The following is a 17594-nucleotide window of genomic DNA, read 5'->3' on the forward strand; positions in this document are numbered from 1 at the left end:
GGAAAAGCAGTTTTCCGCCAGGTGTCTGGACAAAGGGAGAATTGCTCTTTTTGGTCTGTTTCTCCTTGTCTTATATCTATAACACCCTCTTGCTAAGAACCTGCTGAGAAACAGTGTTGTTTTTGTGAGGATTGGTAGAGGAAACTGCATATTGCTGTCTTCATATTTTTTGTGTTTGGTTTTTTGTTAAGAGAGATGGTTAGAAACTTAAGTTACATACAAAGAGAAGAAACAGTCTGCTTAATTAATTGTGATCTTTAATTGAAATCTGTTATAGCTTAGTTGGACAGTCCTGAAAGAGATTTGAGTATTGAGGTTTTCCCTTGGTTCCAGTGGAAGGGAAATATTTCAGTTCACTTACTTGAGGCTATAAAAAATTTTCTTTCCTTTCCCTACATCGAGAATTATAAACATAAGTCACAAAACAGGTTGTATTAAATTTTGAAGTATATTTTATTGATTATATTGTTACAATAGTTTCAACTTTTTCCCCTTTGCTCAACTCCGCCCAGTACCCTCCCTACCCCAGCAATCCCACCTCCTCTAGTTCATGTCTATGGGTGTTGCATACAAGCTGTCCAGCCTCACCTTTTCCCATATTCTTCTTTAAAAAATGATTAATTAATTAATTTTTTTATAACAATAAAATATAACAATCCCCCCCACTCAGACTTAAGACCCTTTATAATCTTATAAAGGAGCATGGGCGAAGGTCTCATGTTCCTCCAGCTGCTTCAAGCTGGGCATGGTCGTCATCCTACCTACAGATTGAGCTAATTTTTAAAGCTTCCTCATATTTCCACCCTCATCAATTGTAAACAATATGCCTGACTATAAAATGGAAAAAGTTTAAATTTTCCACTTGTGCATTTTGAGCTTTTCAGAGGTATTATATACTCTGGAAATAATAATAAAAGATTCTAGGCTTTATACAGCTCTTTGTGTTAGGAACACAAATGCATTGATCCTAACACAGTACTTGATTGTGACTTTAAAAGGTCATGAGTTACTGCTGCTACCAAAAATAAATAAATAAATAAATAAATAAATAAATAAATAAATAAAAGAACATTGGAGAGCTCTAATTTATAAATACTGTTTAAAAAATATCTACATAAAAGTTGATACAGATAACTGGAAAAATAAAAATTATGGGGGGGTGGTTTATTTTTTGTTAACTTTTCTCTTAGCCAGTGACAGACTATTTTTTATCCCTTTATGTTTTTTTTTCTTTTATCTATGAATTTACTTGAAGCCTGATTTCCTTTTTAGATAAGGCAGCATTTACTTTTAAGCTTTTAAACCTTCTAAGCCAAGAAGGTTTAAACCTGTGGTGGTTTCTGGAGTTTGTTACATTAACATAATAATGCATATTATTAGTCCTGAATTGGGAGATTATTGTTTAGCTTTCTTAGTTTAGTATTTGTGGTATATAGCTGTTGATTTTGATGAATAAAATGGTCATGTGGCTTAATCTTCAACTTTTTTGTGTTTTGTAGGTTTATTCTTCAGTCCAAGGAGGTAATTCACAATCAGCTGTTAGAGAAACAGAAAATAGCAGAAGAAAAAATTAAAGAATTGGAGGTAAGTTTTGAGTGAATATTCACAGTAAGTAGTCAACTTTTAGGAAAAGAGTAATTATCTCATTATGTCATATTAAATTGCCTGCTCAAGTCATGCTATTATTACTTTCATTTTTTCTAATTGTGGTTAGAGCTATGAAGCAGTCATACTAATAACTATAATAAAAAATAGTCTCTTGAAACGGTAGGGAATTATGAAGAAGATAGGATCCTCTTATCCTGAGTGTATTTTCTCCCTTGCCTTTGAATGAATATATCTGTTTTAAAAAACAGAAATAAAAACACAACAAATATTTAAACACTGCATATTGACGTGGTAGGGCATGAACATGGGTAGTTAAAGGATCTTGATATATTTGTCTTGCACACATTGTAATTCCTTTAACATAGATTAGGTTCTAGACAAGGACCAGTTAATAAGCTGTAATTTATTAACTATCTGAAGGATGGTGCTCCAGTGAAGAAAACAAACTATTATTATTTTTACATAGAGAAAAACATTATAGGTAAGAGTAATCTAGTAAATCTTTGGAAAATTCAAGTTTATTATTAAGTGTCCTTATACATTAAGACTTTTGATGAGATACTCTTCTTGGGCTTTGGTGAAAGGTACATTCTGTGTATAGTAAAAGTATGTCTGGACAAGACAATGGTTATTATTTCTTGGGACCAAGATTTCCTGAACTGGGTGGATACAATGACTTCATAGGTCACGTTATCTAATTTGTGTGAGTACTGTTTGAGGCAGTGTTTCAGAATCTGACTCAGCCCTCTGCTGAATTGGTGAGGCACCCCCTTAGCCTTCTGGGGGTTTCTCAGGGGCACCGACTTGGCATGGCCTAGGTGAGCATGTCGTACCTTAGGTTACTTAGGCTTATTTTTGTTTCACTGCTGATGATAACTTAAACTTGATAATAGATTTGTAGTTTAGAAAGATGTATTGTAAAACAAAACAAAGAAGCAAACAAAAAAGAAAAACTATTATCCTGCAGTAATCAGGTTGGTGTGTCCTATTTTTATCATTTGTCAGCCCAACTGTTCTAGATTGAATTTTTTATTCTTTAGTGTTTTCAAATAAAAGGATCTTTACTCCAATCACAACTGTTTCATGTAGATAAAAATGTGATTTTGCATGTATTTAGGTAAATATACTGAAAAACTATCCTGATAAATAACTGGCAAGATGCAAACTAATGTGTGTATGATTCTCTTATAATCTCTATGTTGGATAAATTGTAACAAATATATGTTAACATTTATAATTTAAAAAATTATTAAGGTAAAATTGCCCCAGAAGATGATTTTAGCATGCTATTCAGTTCTGATGAGTATTAGGAAATTTATTTTTTAAAGTTTTCTTTCATGCAGTCTCAAATACTGATTAAGTATCCTGATATCTGTCAGGTAATAGAAGTAGATTGGCTGGCTTGTTGAGATTCTAATTGTAGTTACAAAAAATTAGCAGAGTTAAACCCTAGCCTCTACGCTAGGAAGGTATTTTGTCTTTTTTCTTTTTAATCTTTCATTTTACTGTTACTTATATTATAAAAGCAATATAAGTGCATTATAAAAAAGAAAGGTCAGAAAATAAAACAAATGACAAAATGAAAACACAACTTTCCCCTCTTCCCTGCACATCCCCGTATGTCACCTTTGCAGTGGTGTTTATTGTTTCAGACTTTATAAACACATTCATATATACACACACTCACACTTTTAAAAAAATTAACAAATAATTATTGTATATATACTGGTTTTCATCATTTGATAATTTATCTTTCCACTTTAGTATATAAATCTAGTTTATATTTAATTTCTTGCTCTACATTTCTTCTACCATTGTAGGTTCCTTATTACCTCGACATTCAATTATTGTATGGTTGCTATCTCTACATTTCGTATATTCTCCACTACTGCCCTAACCTGTATTGTTAATGGTGTCAACCACTATGTACTCGGTCTTCCCTAAAGCAATCCTGTACTTTTCCACTTCCATACCTTCATAGCTGTGTTACTTCAGCCTGAAATGTATGCAAGTGTACACACTGACATGTGTACTTGTACACACATTGTTAATTGTAGTGTTCAGATTTTCTTCCTGATTTTTTTTCTGCTTATTTAGTTATTGAGAGATGTATCAAATCTTCCTTTGTGATGGTGTTTATCATTTTTCCTTGGTCTTTCAGTTTAGTGGGCAGTGGTACTTAGAGACTAAAACTGGGTGCTGTAAGTGCTCATCATTACTGTATACATAGTTCAGAGGATAAGGTTCATTTTGCTCTTTTTATGTTTAGGACTTTCTCAGCTTTTTTAAAGAACATTTCACTGACTTCTGGCTTCCATTGATGCTATTGAGCAGTGTGCCTATCAGTCTAAGTGTTCCTTTGTTGTTTTTCTCTCTGGCTACTTTTTTTTTCTTAACAAACATTTATTTCTTACAGTTTTTGAGGCATAGAGGTTCAAGATCAATGTGAGGGCCCTCTTCCTAGATCATAGTCAGCCTTCTCGCTGTGTCCTCAAAGGTGATTGGTGCCCGGAACTCTGTGGAGGCCCTTTAATACAGGCTTTGTGTCATGACCTAATCACCTCCCACAGGCCCCGCCACCTAACACCATCACATTGGGGGCTAGGCTTCAACATATAAATTTTGGCGGGGGTGGGTGGGACACAGCCTTCAGTCCATGGTGATACTGATGTGTCAATGAAGGTTCATCCATTTCAGCAAAGGTACCCCTGTACTAGGGGATGTTGGTAGTGGGGGAGGTTGCATGTATGTGGGAACAAGGGTGTATGGGAACTCTCTGTACCTTCTAAATTTTGCTGTGAATCTAAAACTGCTCTAAACAATAAAGTCTAGTTTTAAAAATTCTCAAGTGACCAAATACAAGTTGACACATATGATCAACTTTGAAGCGTATGGATTAAAGTTTTACAAGAGAGCCAGCTCATTTCTTCTAAGGCGTCTCTTTTATAGTTATTCTTTAAGTACCAGACTTTGGGGGGCACTTGTAACAAATCTGGTGTAAAAGAGCTAAATAATGTCCTTTGCTCTGGCACCTTGCTTTCTAAAATTGCCACTGGGGGAGATTGGTCTCAGTGTTTCATTACATTCAGGGGGAATGTACCAGCCTCGTCACCTGAGGGATTTGGGCTGTTGGCTGTCAGCCTGGTCTCTGCTCTGAGCACAGCTGGCTAACATTGAGTCTTGCACATTTCTGCTCCTGGGCCAGATCATCTTGTATAAAATACTTCCCAAGGATCTACTGTGTTTTCCTGAAAGTGGGAAAAGAAACCCAACCTCTCCTAGAGGTTTTCATTTTGTAACATTCTCTTGTACGCCTTTTGCAAGCCTGGTAGAAGATATGGCCACTTGCATATTGCATTAAGGCCTGTTAATGTCTTTACATATTAATGTTATGGATAACACCTAGGCATGCAGAGTTGTGATCAGGAACCACAGGTTTGCAATAATCACAGTGGGGTTACATCATGCTCTGTCTCTTCCCATTTGGGCGACTTTGGGCAAGGTTCTTCAACATCTTGAGTCTCTGTTTCCTCCTCTCTAGAATGTCAGTCACATTTGTCGACTAGGGTTATCATGGGGATTCTATTTAGATATGGCCTCTATGGCACTTAGCCCAGAGTATTAGTAGCATTGTTTATTACTGTTTTAATTATGTTCTATCAGAAGAAAGCAAATGGCACGGGATCAGTTCTGTGAGATCTTGAATAAGTCACTGGAACACCCAGAAACTAATTTTCCATATCTGTAAAATAAGTATTAAAATGCTTTGTCACCCTGGCTGGTGTGGCTCAGTGGATTGAGCACGGGCTTATGAACCAAAAGGTTGCAGGTTCGATTCCCAGTCAGGGCACATGCCTGGGTTGCGGGCCAGGTCCCCAGCTGGGCGTGCGAGAGCCAACCCATCGATGTATCTCTCACATATCAGTGTTTCTCTCCATCTCTTTCTCCTTCCCTTCCTCTCTTCCTCCTTAGCTCTTCAGTTAGATTGCTGGCAGTGAGGCCATGGACTTGGCTGTCCATTCAGCCCTCTCTCTTCCAACGCTCCTTCATCCCCTGGATCTCACTCCAGACCCAGTGGATTCCACTCCAGTAGCCTGGCAGCAGTAGTCTGTAGGTCTCAGAGGAGAGGAATCTCGTTCTGAAGCAGCAATCAAGACATCTTCCCACAGGAGGCAGCCTGTGGGGATTAAAAGAGGAGGCAGAATGTGTTGGAATTGGCAATGGGCTCCGACAGGCCATGGGCTTGTTCGCTTCAGTAGCCCCAGTGCCCGTAAAGTGCACGTCGCAGCAGGTGCTCAATGCAGCATCCTCCACAAACAAACAAACAGGTAGGCAGACGCGTGAGTCTCCCCAGCGGAACTGCCTCCTGGCCCGCTCCCACTGGGTTTCAGTGTTGACGCCACCTAACCCCCTTCGCGGCCAGTGCGCAGGTGTGGGATGAGCTCATGTGGGTGACATCATTCTGTGCCGACCCCACCCGGGGAGTCTGGCTACTTTTAATGTTGTTTTTTTCTTTCATGCTTTGTAGTTTCTCTGGGATATGTTTAGGTGTGTATTTAGTCTTTTTATTTTTTTCTTGATCCTACTTGGATTAAGTTGGGTTTTCTGAATCTGAGGATTAGTGTCTTTCATGAATTCTGGAAAATTCCTATTATCTCTGAATATTACTTCCCTGTTTTCTCTATTAAATGGTATTTCTTTCAGGAATTTTCCCCCCACCTTTAAACCAGTTGCCCTCACCATCTGCAGTAGCATCTTAACTGGTTTTTCCATCTCCAGCTTTCTCCCTTTCAATTCTTCTAACATATTTAGGTTAGAATGACTTTTCTAAAATGTTAAATTTAGTCATATTACTCTTCTTTGTAAAACCCATCATTGTTCTTAGGGTGAAAGTTCAAACTGGCTAACATACCTTTAAGGTTCTTTATGAAAGGACTCCTATTTATTTTTCTCATCTCTCTCATTTCCTCTGCTTTCTCTTACACTGTCTACTTCAGCCATACAGAAATATTCTGCTTTTAGATCTTGCTGTGCTTTCTTTGTTTCTACTGGGTCTTTGTAAAAGTAGTTCCCTGTTAGAGAACTACCCTTACTAGCTCCATCTATTAATCCTTAGCATCTTAGTGTAGTGGTTTTTCTTGAGAACTGTTTTCTGATTCCTCAGTCTTAAATTAGGTGCTTTGCTTTTTCCTTGTTCTCCCTAGTTTGTTAGCACGGCGTAGGGGTTCGGGCATATGAGCTATCACTACTTGAAGTAATTACAAATATGGTTTCCTGTTACTTGCAAAGCTAGATACTGATTCAGAGCTCTAAGTAGTTTTTCCCAAGCCTCCCAATTGTTGTTGTTCCTCCTATCAAAATACAGTCTCTTCTTCTGGGCCCTAGTATTTCTTGCCAGTCTAACGTGATTCGTCTTAATCCTTTTTAGTCATCATTAGCATTGTTAATTTCTGCCCTCAGATTCCTTACAGTTAAATTAGGGAGGCACAGTTTATACATAACTTTGCAGACAAGGATCAGGTTGTTTCTATTTAGCATGTAATTCATTTCCGAAGGAGTAAGGTTGTTTTTGGTCTGGGTCCATAGGTCCAGTTTCTGATCAAAGCAGTTAACATGGCCTCCTGTGTGTATGCCTCCTCTCTCCCTGCCAACAGTATACATAAATGGCACCCAGAACAAACCTTTTCCATGACCTGGTGCTGGTCTGATTCAGGTTCTCTAATTTGAGAGCCCATTTCCTTTAGTATTTCCCTTTTATTCTTACTGTTTGCCCTCTCCAGCCACCTCACCCCCACCCCCAGTCTTTATTTATGAGTGTAGAGCTCATCTAGAACTTTAGCTTTTGATAACTCTGTTAGGACGTGCCTACATTGTCAACCAACTTGGTGGCCTCACCTTCTGGCCCTTTCATTTTATGGAGCAGAGGTGGGGGTACTATAACCCTGCCCTCATGTATCCTTGATAGGAGTTATATTACTTACTAGAAAGGTAAAGACAAGTACTGTTTTAACCTTGAAAAGATAGTCTTACTGTTTTAACCTTGAAAAGATAGTCTTACTGTTTTTTTTTCCTTAAAACTCCATATTTACATTTTAATGTTCCCTGTGTTGGGTTATTCTTCAGACTATAATTGCTTGAGTGAGATTGTTCAGAAACTATTTTCATAACAGATTCACAGTATGGTAATGTTATGTAGATTTTTATCTTTCTTTTATAAAAATGATAGATCAGATTCAGGAGGGAATATCACCATTTCATCATAATGGTGATTAGTAACACAGTGATGCTGATTCTAGTCAAGAGAAAATATAAAATGGTGGCTTTCATACGATAGAGTAACCATGTTCTTTATGTCATTGACAGAATTTTCTATTTTTATTTTTATTTTTTAATAAATATTTTATTGCTGTTCTATTACAGTTGTCCCCAATTTCCCCCCTTTGTTCTCCTCTGCCCAGCTCACCCCCGCCCCCAGAGTCAATCCCCACCCTGTTGTCCATATCCATGGGCCATTCGTACATGTTTCTTGACTAGTCCCTTCCTCTCCTTTTCACCCTTATTCCCTTCCCCTGTCCCCCCTCCCCTCTGGTTACTGTCAGTCTGTTCCTTGTTTCTGTGCCTCTGGTTCTATTTTGCTTTTTGTTGTTTCATTCATTAGCTCCTTCTTATAGGTGAGATCATATGGTATTTGTCTTTCACGATCTGGCTTATTTCACTTAGCATAATATTCTCCAGTTCCATCCATGCTGTCATGAAGCATAGGAGTTCCTTCTTTCTTCTATGTAGTACTCCATTATGTAAATATACCAGTTTTTCGATCCACTCACCTACAGATGGGCACTTAGGCTGTTTTCAGCCCTTGGCTATTATAAATAGCGCTGCTATGAACATAGGGGTACATAGGTTCTCTTGAATTGGGGTTTCAGGATTCTTAGGGTGTAATCCCAGCAATGGAATTGCTGGATCAAAAGGCAGCTCCATTTTTAGTTTTTTGAGGAAATTCTATACTCTTCCACAGTGGCTGCACCAATCTGCATTCATACCAACAGTGCACTAGGGTTCCCTTCACATCCTTGCTAGCACTTGTTTTCGTTGATTTGTTAATAATGGCCATTCTGATCCATTTGGGGTGGTATCTCATTGTGGTTTTAATTTGGATCTCTGATGGCTAGTGATGTTGAGCGTCCTTTCATATGTCTGTGGGCCCTTTATATTGAGCCCTGGCCGGGTGGCTCAGCTGGTTGAAACATTGCCCATACATCAAATAGTTGCAGGTTCAATTCCCAGTTAGGGCACATACCTAGGTTGTGGGTTCAGTCCCTGGTAGGGGCACATATGGGGGGCAGCCAATCAATGTTTCTCTCTCACGTTGATGCTTCTCTCTCTCCCTTCCCTTTTCTCTCTAAAATCAATAAAAATATCCTCAGGCAAGGATTTAAAAGTTAAAAATATAAAAATATTGATAATATAACTTTTTAAAGAACATGGTTGAGTGTATGATATATAGCACAGTGTATGTTGTCATTAGAAAAGTACAAAGCATAATTTTTCAAAATGACACGAATTAATTGGAATTTGGTATTATGACCCTGAGTCTCATCTGTCTGTAAAAATGATTTTCTTTTTGAAATGTATAGTATGCTACAAAAAGAAAGAAGTCTTTTTTTTTTTTTTTTTTGAGAAAATTCAGTTTTACTTAAAGTTCAGTTAGAACTAATTGCTAGATTGAGGAGATACATAAAGTGAGAAGTGTTTTTGCTCACTTTTTTGGAGGTAATAAGGAAATAACTACTTGTGAACTTCTTTTGCAACTAGAAAAATTTAGACTCAGCATTCAGATGTACTAGAACTCAATTTCTGACCCCTTAGGAATCTCAACTGTCTGGAATACTTGAGATTACTAAGCTTTCAATTATATATTTGAATACGTTTTTACCATCATACTCATACATTCTCTCCCTTGTTCCAGGTCAGGCCAAACAGGTACTACTTCAGACTCATCCACCTTCAGTCTAAAGCCCCCATTTTTATTTTAGGCACACACATCTACTGGTTGATCACTTTCCTTCCTCTCTGTCTCTGGCATGGTTACAGTCTCTTTCACCACTCTAGTTAGCTCAGCAATGACAGAATAAAAATAAGAATAAGGAAGCTCAGGATATTGTGGCCTGCGTAATGCCAGTTCTGACGCAGAATGTTACAAACCCAGGGTTGTGAAATAGCTCTCCTGCCCATGTTATAAGTAAAATCTAAGGAACTGTATAAAACCTCTGACTTGCACAAAAATGACAGTTTTGGTTAGACAGTGGTTCCTGAAACAAGTAGGAAGCATAATAATAAGAGAACTGGATAAGGGGTGCCTGTGACACTCTGCAGGTCCTGAGTACTGAGATTCTGATGAGGAAATGTTTTGGAGTTGTTCTCATGATTGAGGAGATTTTACTCTGTCTATTGAGGATCATTTTTTCCATAGCATGGGTGGTGACTGGTAGGCACTTGGATGGATGTCCTGATTTTGCCCAAGCGCTTCATTTTAGAGCTGGTGCTGTTTCACATATGAAGGGAGGCTCCTTGGGGAGGCTCCCCAATGTGATCAGCAATGACTCTTGTCCGTGTTTTCTCAATGAAGAGAGAAGAGCAAGTGAGAGCAGAGCTATTGAATATAATCTTTTTTACACATTAAACAAGAATTACACCTAGTAGTTCATTTGCTTGTATAGCTCAGAGTTTATAATCCATTAAAAAATCAGTCGTTTATTTATTTTGTAGGGGAATATATCATTTACAGAAATATATATTAAAATACGAGGTCTGTCCGGAAAAGCCCAGCCATTGTTAATATAATGAGAATGGTTTATGTGACATCTATATAACTTGGTGGCCAGGGAGAGTGGACTGGACACCTGTGTGAACAATAACGACTTCACTATACTACTCAGTGGGAGTGGTAGGCACTGTTGAGTGAGCATGCGTACTGTGTGGCTGTTGCATTCACAATGACTGAGCTAGTGGAGCAATGAATCTGCATCAAATTTTGTGTCAAGCTTGAACATTCCTCCATGGAAACTGGATGATACAGAAGGCCACAGCTGTGGGCGACTGGTGACTGGCAGCTTCATCACAACAGTGTGCGTGCTCATGCATCACGCCTCGTGCAGAGGTTTTTGATGAAACATCAAATCTCCCAGGTGACTCAGCCTTGGGAGATTTGGTGCTCTGTGATTTCTGGCTTTTCCCAAAACTGAAATCACCTTTGAAAGGGAAGAGATTTCAGACCATTGGTGAGATTCAGGGAAATATGATGGGGCAGCTGATGGCGATTGGGAGAACTGTGTGAAATCCCAGGGTGCCTACTTTGAAGGGGACTGAGGCATCATTGTCCTGTTTATGATGTTTCTTGTATTTTCTTCAATAAATGTCTCTTTTTCATATTTCATGGCTGGATACCTTCTGGACAGACCTTGTATAGCTTAATCAATAATTACAAAGCAAACACCTGTGACAGTCATCCAGGCCACAAGATAAAAAATCTGTCAGGACACCAGAGCCCCGCTTCAACCCTCCCTTCCTGATCACAGTGCCATCCCTGCCTACTCCCTTCCCAACTATTACCCTAACTTTTGTGATAATTATTTCCTTTTTTAAAAATAGAGTTTTACTACCTATCTGTATCCCCCAAACTGTATTAACTTAACCTTGTCTGTGTTTGATCTTTATATGAACAAAATCATTGTATATATTTTTTGCCGCCTTTTGTGTTTGTAAAGTATGTCCATGTTACTGGAAAGTGTGATTTGTTCATTTGCATTGCTAATATGGTATTCCATTATATATAGGTACCATGATTTATCTTTCCAGTCCCTTTTTACTCTTAACAAGTCAAGATGTTCTCATAGAATGTTTAAACAGTTTGACCTCTTAGACTATTCCTGAGGAGAGCTATTTTTTCAGAGATATCATCCCACTTCAACCCAGGAAAGTTTGAGTCCTAGAACGAAGTACAATGTATATACAGTGTCTCTACTCTAATGAGCTTGAGGATGTCCCACCTTCAGTAGTAGCTAGATAACTAGGTACACAGAGTGTTTTTTGTTTTTCCCCCCAAAACTAATTACAAGTTAGTAAGTTAATCTCTTTTCTATTTTGTTTTGTTTTGTTTTTTTGACTTGGGGAGTCTTTAGTTGAAGTTTCTCTTATTGTCCCACACTTTGGGATTTCAGATATGAATACTCATCTCTTTATAGAGTTCATTTGTATTCTCAACATTTGTAAAAATGGATGTTTGTATTAAAAATAGTTTTTAGTTATTTAAGACTTAGGTCTAAATGAGACTGATGGTTGGAAACTGGAGTTTATAGTGAACTATATATATTCTCTATGTCCTGGTATCTTAGGGCTTAACGTAGCTGTGTAATCCTCCGTGGTTTTTAGTGAAGAACAGGCATGAGTCTGAAGAAGCTCATATATGCTTTTTTTCTGTTTGAGTATTCTTTATTGGTTATACAGAGGTGGGAAAAAGTAGGTTTACATTTGTAATACAAATAATACAATAATTAATAAGTAATAGTACAAGAATAAGCTGTTTTGCATACTCACTACTTTCGCCCATCTCTATATTATGAAGGCCTTGGTTAGTGTATGTGTGTTATGATCCAAGTGCTAATATTTGCCCAGCTGTAAACTGATATATTTAATTTCCTCAGTAGAAATATTTTGGGTCTGGTGTTCTAGAACTTAGATGTAAACAGTTCAGATCGATTTACCCTACTACCTAGACAGCCTTTTTTATTTCTCTGTAAAATATATATTACAGATATTTTACACATACACTCCTTTGATTTGATCTGTTCACTGATGGGCATCTTCATTTTATGAAGAATTTGCATTCCAGTTAGCCTAGAGTTCAGCCTTTTGCATCTCGATTTGGTTAGTCTTTTCTTCCAGGATACAGGCCTGGGATCCTTAATTCCCTTCCTTGGAATAATTGTTTATATCCATACCAGACTATCCCTTTGAATGCCTCAGAGAATTGTTGACCTCAGCTTTCATTACTGTATCCTGTATATGGTCTATACTTTTCTGTCTCTTACCATAAACATTTGTACTTAGCCCCCTTTCTGCCATGCTTGAGAGTTCTCTGGTTATTTTCAGCCTGTTTAGAAAATGATTGCTTTTGATGAGTTAGACTTTTTCTTTCATGATATTATTGCATGCCTCCCTGGTCTTGTAACTAAATGGTAAGGTGAAGTTAATCAGTACACTTACCCAAGATCTTACAGCTCTTACTCTGAGCAGTAAATCACAGGTCTCCTCTAACCTAAAGTGATAGATACTGGCCAGAAGTCGTCTGTTGTTCAGTACTCAGTGTGGACAAGGCCACACCTGTATTAATGAGCATGCTGTGCCTGTCAGCTCAGAGATCCAGACTGGTGTTTGAACAATAAATAGAGATCTCAAGTCTACTAGATTTAAGGCAGGGCATTCATTACAGTAGTCCCTCGTTATATCGTGGTTCACTTATCACGGCCTCACTGTATCGTGGGATTTTAAAAATATATTATTTATCGCAGATTTTTCACTATATTGTGGGATTTTGTGGCACTGTATTCATATGTTGTTAAAGTTACGTAGGTTTAAGAGTGTAGAATAAATGTAAGGTTCCTACTTCGCAGGGGGGTCTAGAACGTAATACCCGCGATAAGTGAGGGAATACTGTACCCTAAATTTCTATTTAAATGCCTTCTGTTGAGGTAGGAGTTCTGGATTCTAGCCCTTGCTCTACTCTGAGCCTCAGTGTCCTCATTTGTAAAAACAAGAGGGTTGGATTAAAGATTTCTAGGGTGACTTCTATTAAGTTTATCACTGTAACCTCTATCTTTTATGAATTGTCACTTTAGGAGCAAAAATGCCTCTTCAAATTAAAAGATAGAGACAAAACAAAGAACCAGTTTTCTTTCATGGTCAGATAATTACCTTAGTTAAAAAATTTAATTGGGATCTATTTTAGGAGCTAAAATAAAACTAGTCTGCCTACAGCTTTGCCAGCTAAAATGTGATACGAGGTGACAACATCTCCTTTGATATCTTTGTAGTAGTTGTTTAAATTACTGAAATCTCAGAGATGTGCATGTGATGGCTTAAAGGTAGTTTATATTAGGCATCACCTGTTTTAGAGATAATTTGGATAGAGCTGTGTAATAGTTTATTAATTCCACATACACAAATTAAAATAACATCCCTAAGAAGATGTTATATTCACTTGTAGTGCTTTATCCTGTACTCTTATACATACATGATACTTAAAATATTGGCAAAAAATGTTGTGCTGAAAATGTTGATAAATTATTAAATTCCTTGAGTATACAGGGAATTTTTATAAGTGGTATCTTATTAAATGTTATAAAACGTATTTTTATGAATTTTATTTAAAAATTATTTTAATCCTCACCCAAGGATATGTTTATTGATTTTTTAATTTTTTATTTTTTATTTTTAGAGATGGGGAAGACTGGGTGGGGAGAGAGAGTGAGAGAGAAATATCTATGTGAGAGAGAAACATCCATCAGTTGCTTCTCGTACATGTCCCAATTAGGGACTGAACCCATAACCTAGGCATGCGCCCTGACTGGAAGTCAAACCTGCAACCTTTTGGGACAGGGCTCCAACCAACTGAGCCACCTGGCCAGGGCATACTTTTATTATGAATTTTAATTTGTTTTGCAGATAGTTCTACTACTTAGGGCTTTATTATTTTAATTTTACCATTTTATTTCTCAGAATTTTCACTGCATTATTTCAGTTATAAATGGAGTATCTTGCTAATTATGATTAATTAGATTCTGCCACCTTACTATGTGTTGCTTTCAAATAAATCTCTCGACTGCCATCAGCATAATAAAAATATTTGAATTCCATCACCATTCGTGAAGCCATTTTTTGGGTACATAATTATCTCATGAGGAATTTTTCCAAAATGGACACACAAATGCATTGTACTCCTAACTTTTGTGTAAAGCAGTTGAGTTCATTTTATTCTGCTTTTGTTTTTAAGAAAACACATGTTAGGGTGGAACAGGACTCCAGGTCAGGAAGCATTATCAGTTTCCATGATGTTTTATGAGTATTCTGTTTTTATATAAGACTCTAAAAGCCCAAACTCTGTGTGATGCTATAAAGACATGGAAAATGATTCTTTCTTAGGGTTGGAGGAAGTGATGACTAGTGTTTTTTTGCTTGTACTATCTGATAATTCCCCCTCCCTTTAGCTATTCTAGGCATGTTTAGTTGTCAGGCGTTGTCGACTAAATTTCTAAAAATAACAAATAAGAGGGAGGCTGTTCTAAGGCTAGCTCTTGTCACTGTCTGTAATCTGTTTAATTTAGTTCCTAGGGAGAAAGGGCAAAAGGAACATGGTGCTATTCTCATTGAATGGATTTTTTGTTTAAAGTGCTGACAAGAACATTGTTTGAGCTCTCCCTTTTTCCAAACCCCGTAGGGCTCATGTCCTCACACCCACTTACACTGTGGAGCTGGAAGTGGGGCTCAGGGAGCGTGCTCTGATCAGTGGTTGTGTCAGGGATTCACCAGGTGATTGTGGCCTTTTGCTCATCTTTCAGTGTAGCTTTGACAATAGAAATGTGCAGTTAGCCTGTGAGAGAGAGGGAGAGAGGATGGTGGCTAGAAATGAGGGAGTTAATGTGAGAATAAAGAAATCTTTTTAATGAGTATTCTTCCCTAGCTCAATGTTCAGAGGGACTCAGGTTGTTTGATAAAATTAACCATACATGTGACTTCAGTACACCTGCATGTATTTTTAACCCACTTTGCCAGCATAAAGCTCTACTTAGATTTGGCTCTTGACCTCTATGTGCCTTAACGTCTTCCTAATAATAGAAATAACTTTCTGTAAAGCAGAGATACCCATCTAGTACTTGTTTGTAAAGCTGTTGAAGATCACTGAAGGAATGACGTAAATGCCTTTTCTGTCCCCTGCTATGTGGTGGGATGTGTGAAAACTAGGAGATTTTCAGTTAGAGTTCTCTTGTTCTACATTCTTTGTTGACTTACCTGATTTTTATATTCTGAAGTTGTATGTTGATTTTTTGTATCTAATGTCCTAGCCGAGATGCTTTCCTTTATGCAATTCTTTTTTCTTTTTCGTTTTGGTCTGAACCTGACTACTTTAGCACCAAAGGAGAAAATAAATTGCTTTTATTAGAGATTCTTAGCGGGGATGGGGTTGTCTTTGGAAAGCCTATGTTAATGAAGACACTGATATTTACCTAAAGCTTTGAGATCTGAGCATTTGGACACTGCAGGCTTTGGGAATGTTTACTTTTAGACATTTCTTAAGTTGCCAGTCTTCCTTACTCTCTGATTTAATAAAATAATCACTCTATCTGACCTAAAAGGTCTCAAATGCATGATTTAGAACAACAGTGTTCAAGAATCTCTACGCCCTATAGATGATAGATAAGGTGCTGTGAGTCATGTGGAATGACATGTATGGTGGGACTTTAAATCTTTAGAAGTAGCACAAGACATATAATTTCTGGTCAAGTTTAATCAGCTCTACAAATTTGTAAAGAAAAATATCAGTTTCCACTCAGAGACTGGACTATATTTGGAGTTCAAATTCAAAGCCTTCATTAATGCAGACTCTTTACCTTCTCTCTTTGGAGAAGGCATGAGAGGGAAATGAAAGAGGTGGTGTTGGGAAACAGAAGAGGAAGAAAGAGTTTCTGGTACTGTAGTTGAAGCCTTAAACTGGATCAAGTTTTGAACTGAATTGTGAAATATTTATTGTCTAAAATTTTAAGCTTTGGTGCTTTCAATATTAGAGGCTGAACTTTTCACTTACAACTGAGTTTTCCTTCTATTGGGGGGACTGAACAGTTCCAAGATTCATGCCATAAGACTTTGGCCAATAATTGTTAGATAAGTCAGGAGTAAGGTATATGTATTTTTTTTCAAATATTTTATTTATTTCTTTTTAGAGAGAGGGGAAGAGAGGGAGAGAAACATCACTGTGTGGTTGCCTATTGCAGGCCCCCAACTGGGGACCTGGCCTGTAACCCAGGCATGCACCCTGACTGGGAATTGAACCGGCGACCCCCTGGTTTGCAGGCCGATGCTCAATCCACTGAGCCACACCAGCCAGGGCAGTATATGTATTTTTAAGAAACATTACTAAATGTTTGTTGGTGTCTTGATTTTACAGGTTACTTTGGGATTATGTCTGATTTGGAGGCTTTTTTGTTCTTTGAATCCGCAGTCTATTGTACTTATTATGTGCCAAGCACTGTTAGAATAAAGCAATGAAGATAAAATTAGCAAAGGCCCTGATGGCAGAGTATGGGAGGGGAGACAGATAATAAATAATATAATTGATGAATGCTAAAAAACAAAACCAAACCACAGGGTAAGGAGAAAGAGAATGATGGGAATACATAAGATTTTTATATAGTGTTGACAGGGAAGGGTTTTCTGATAAGGTGACATTTGAGTAGAGGCCTGAAGAGCAAGCTGTGTGTTCATCTGGGAGAAGAGGGTTCCAATCAGAGGGAACAGCAAGTATGAAAACCTGGAGGTGAAAGCATACTTGAGATGTTGGGAGAATAGCAGGGAGTCCAGTTCAGCTGGAGCTGAGTGAGCTAGGTAGAGAATAGCAGGAGATGAAAATCAGAGAGGTATCAGGGTAATGATTATATAGGGTCTTATAGGCCATACAAAAGATTTTGGTTTATGTTCTAAAATTGGAAATATTTGAGCAGAAGAATTACATGATCTGATTTACATTTTAAAAGGACCAGTCTGGCCACTGGGTTGAGAACAGATTATAGGGGGCAAGGGTGGAAGCAAGGAGACCTGGTGGGAGACTGTTGGATTATCCAAGTGACGGGTTCATTGTGATTTGGATGACGGTGGTGACAGTGGAGGTGGTCAGACTCTGGATATATTTTAAGGTAGAGCCAAGATGATTGGGT

General features: G+C 37.8%; 1 protein-coding gene across 1 annotated transcript in view; it reads left to right on the forward strand.

The window, feature by feature from the left end:
• PFDN1 (prefoldin subunit 1) overlaps positions 1–17594 on the forward strand; it is a 58268-nt gene that overhangs the window by 21768 nt on the left and 18906 nt on the right. The window contains exon 3 of the mRNA XM_090288186.1: positions 1500–1584. Coding sequence (XP_090144312.1) covers positions 1500–1584 — 85 coding nt within the window. The remainder of the gene's footprint in view (positions 1–1499; positions 1585–17594) is intronic.

Source organism: Furipterus horrens, unplaced genomic scaffold (genome assembly GCF_987537825.1).
Source record: "Furipterus horrens unplaced genomic scaffold, mFurHor1.1.pri manual_scaffold_10, whole genome shotgun sequence".
Lineage (NCBI taxonomy): Eukaryota > Metazoa > Chordata > Mammalia > Chiroptera > Furipteridae > Furipterus > Furipterus horrens.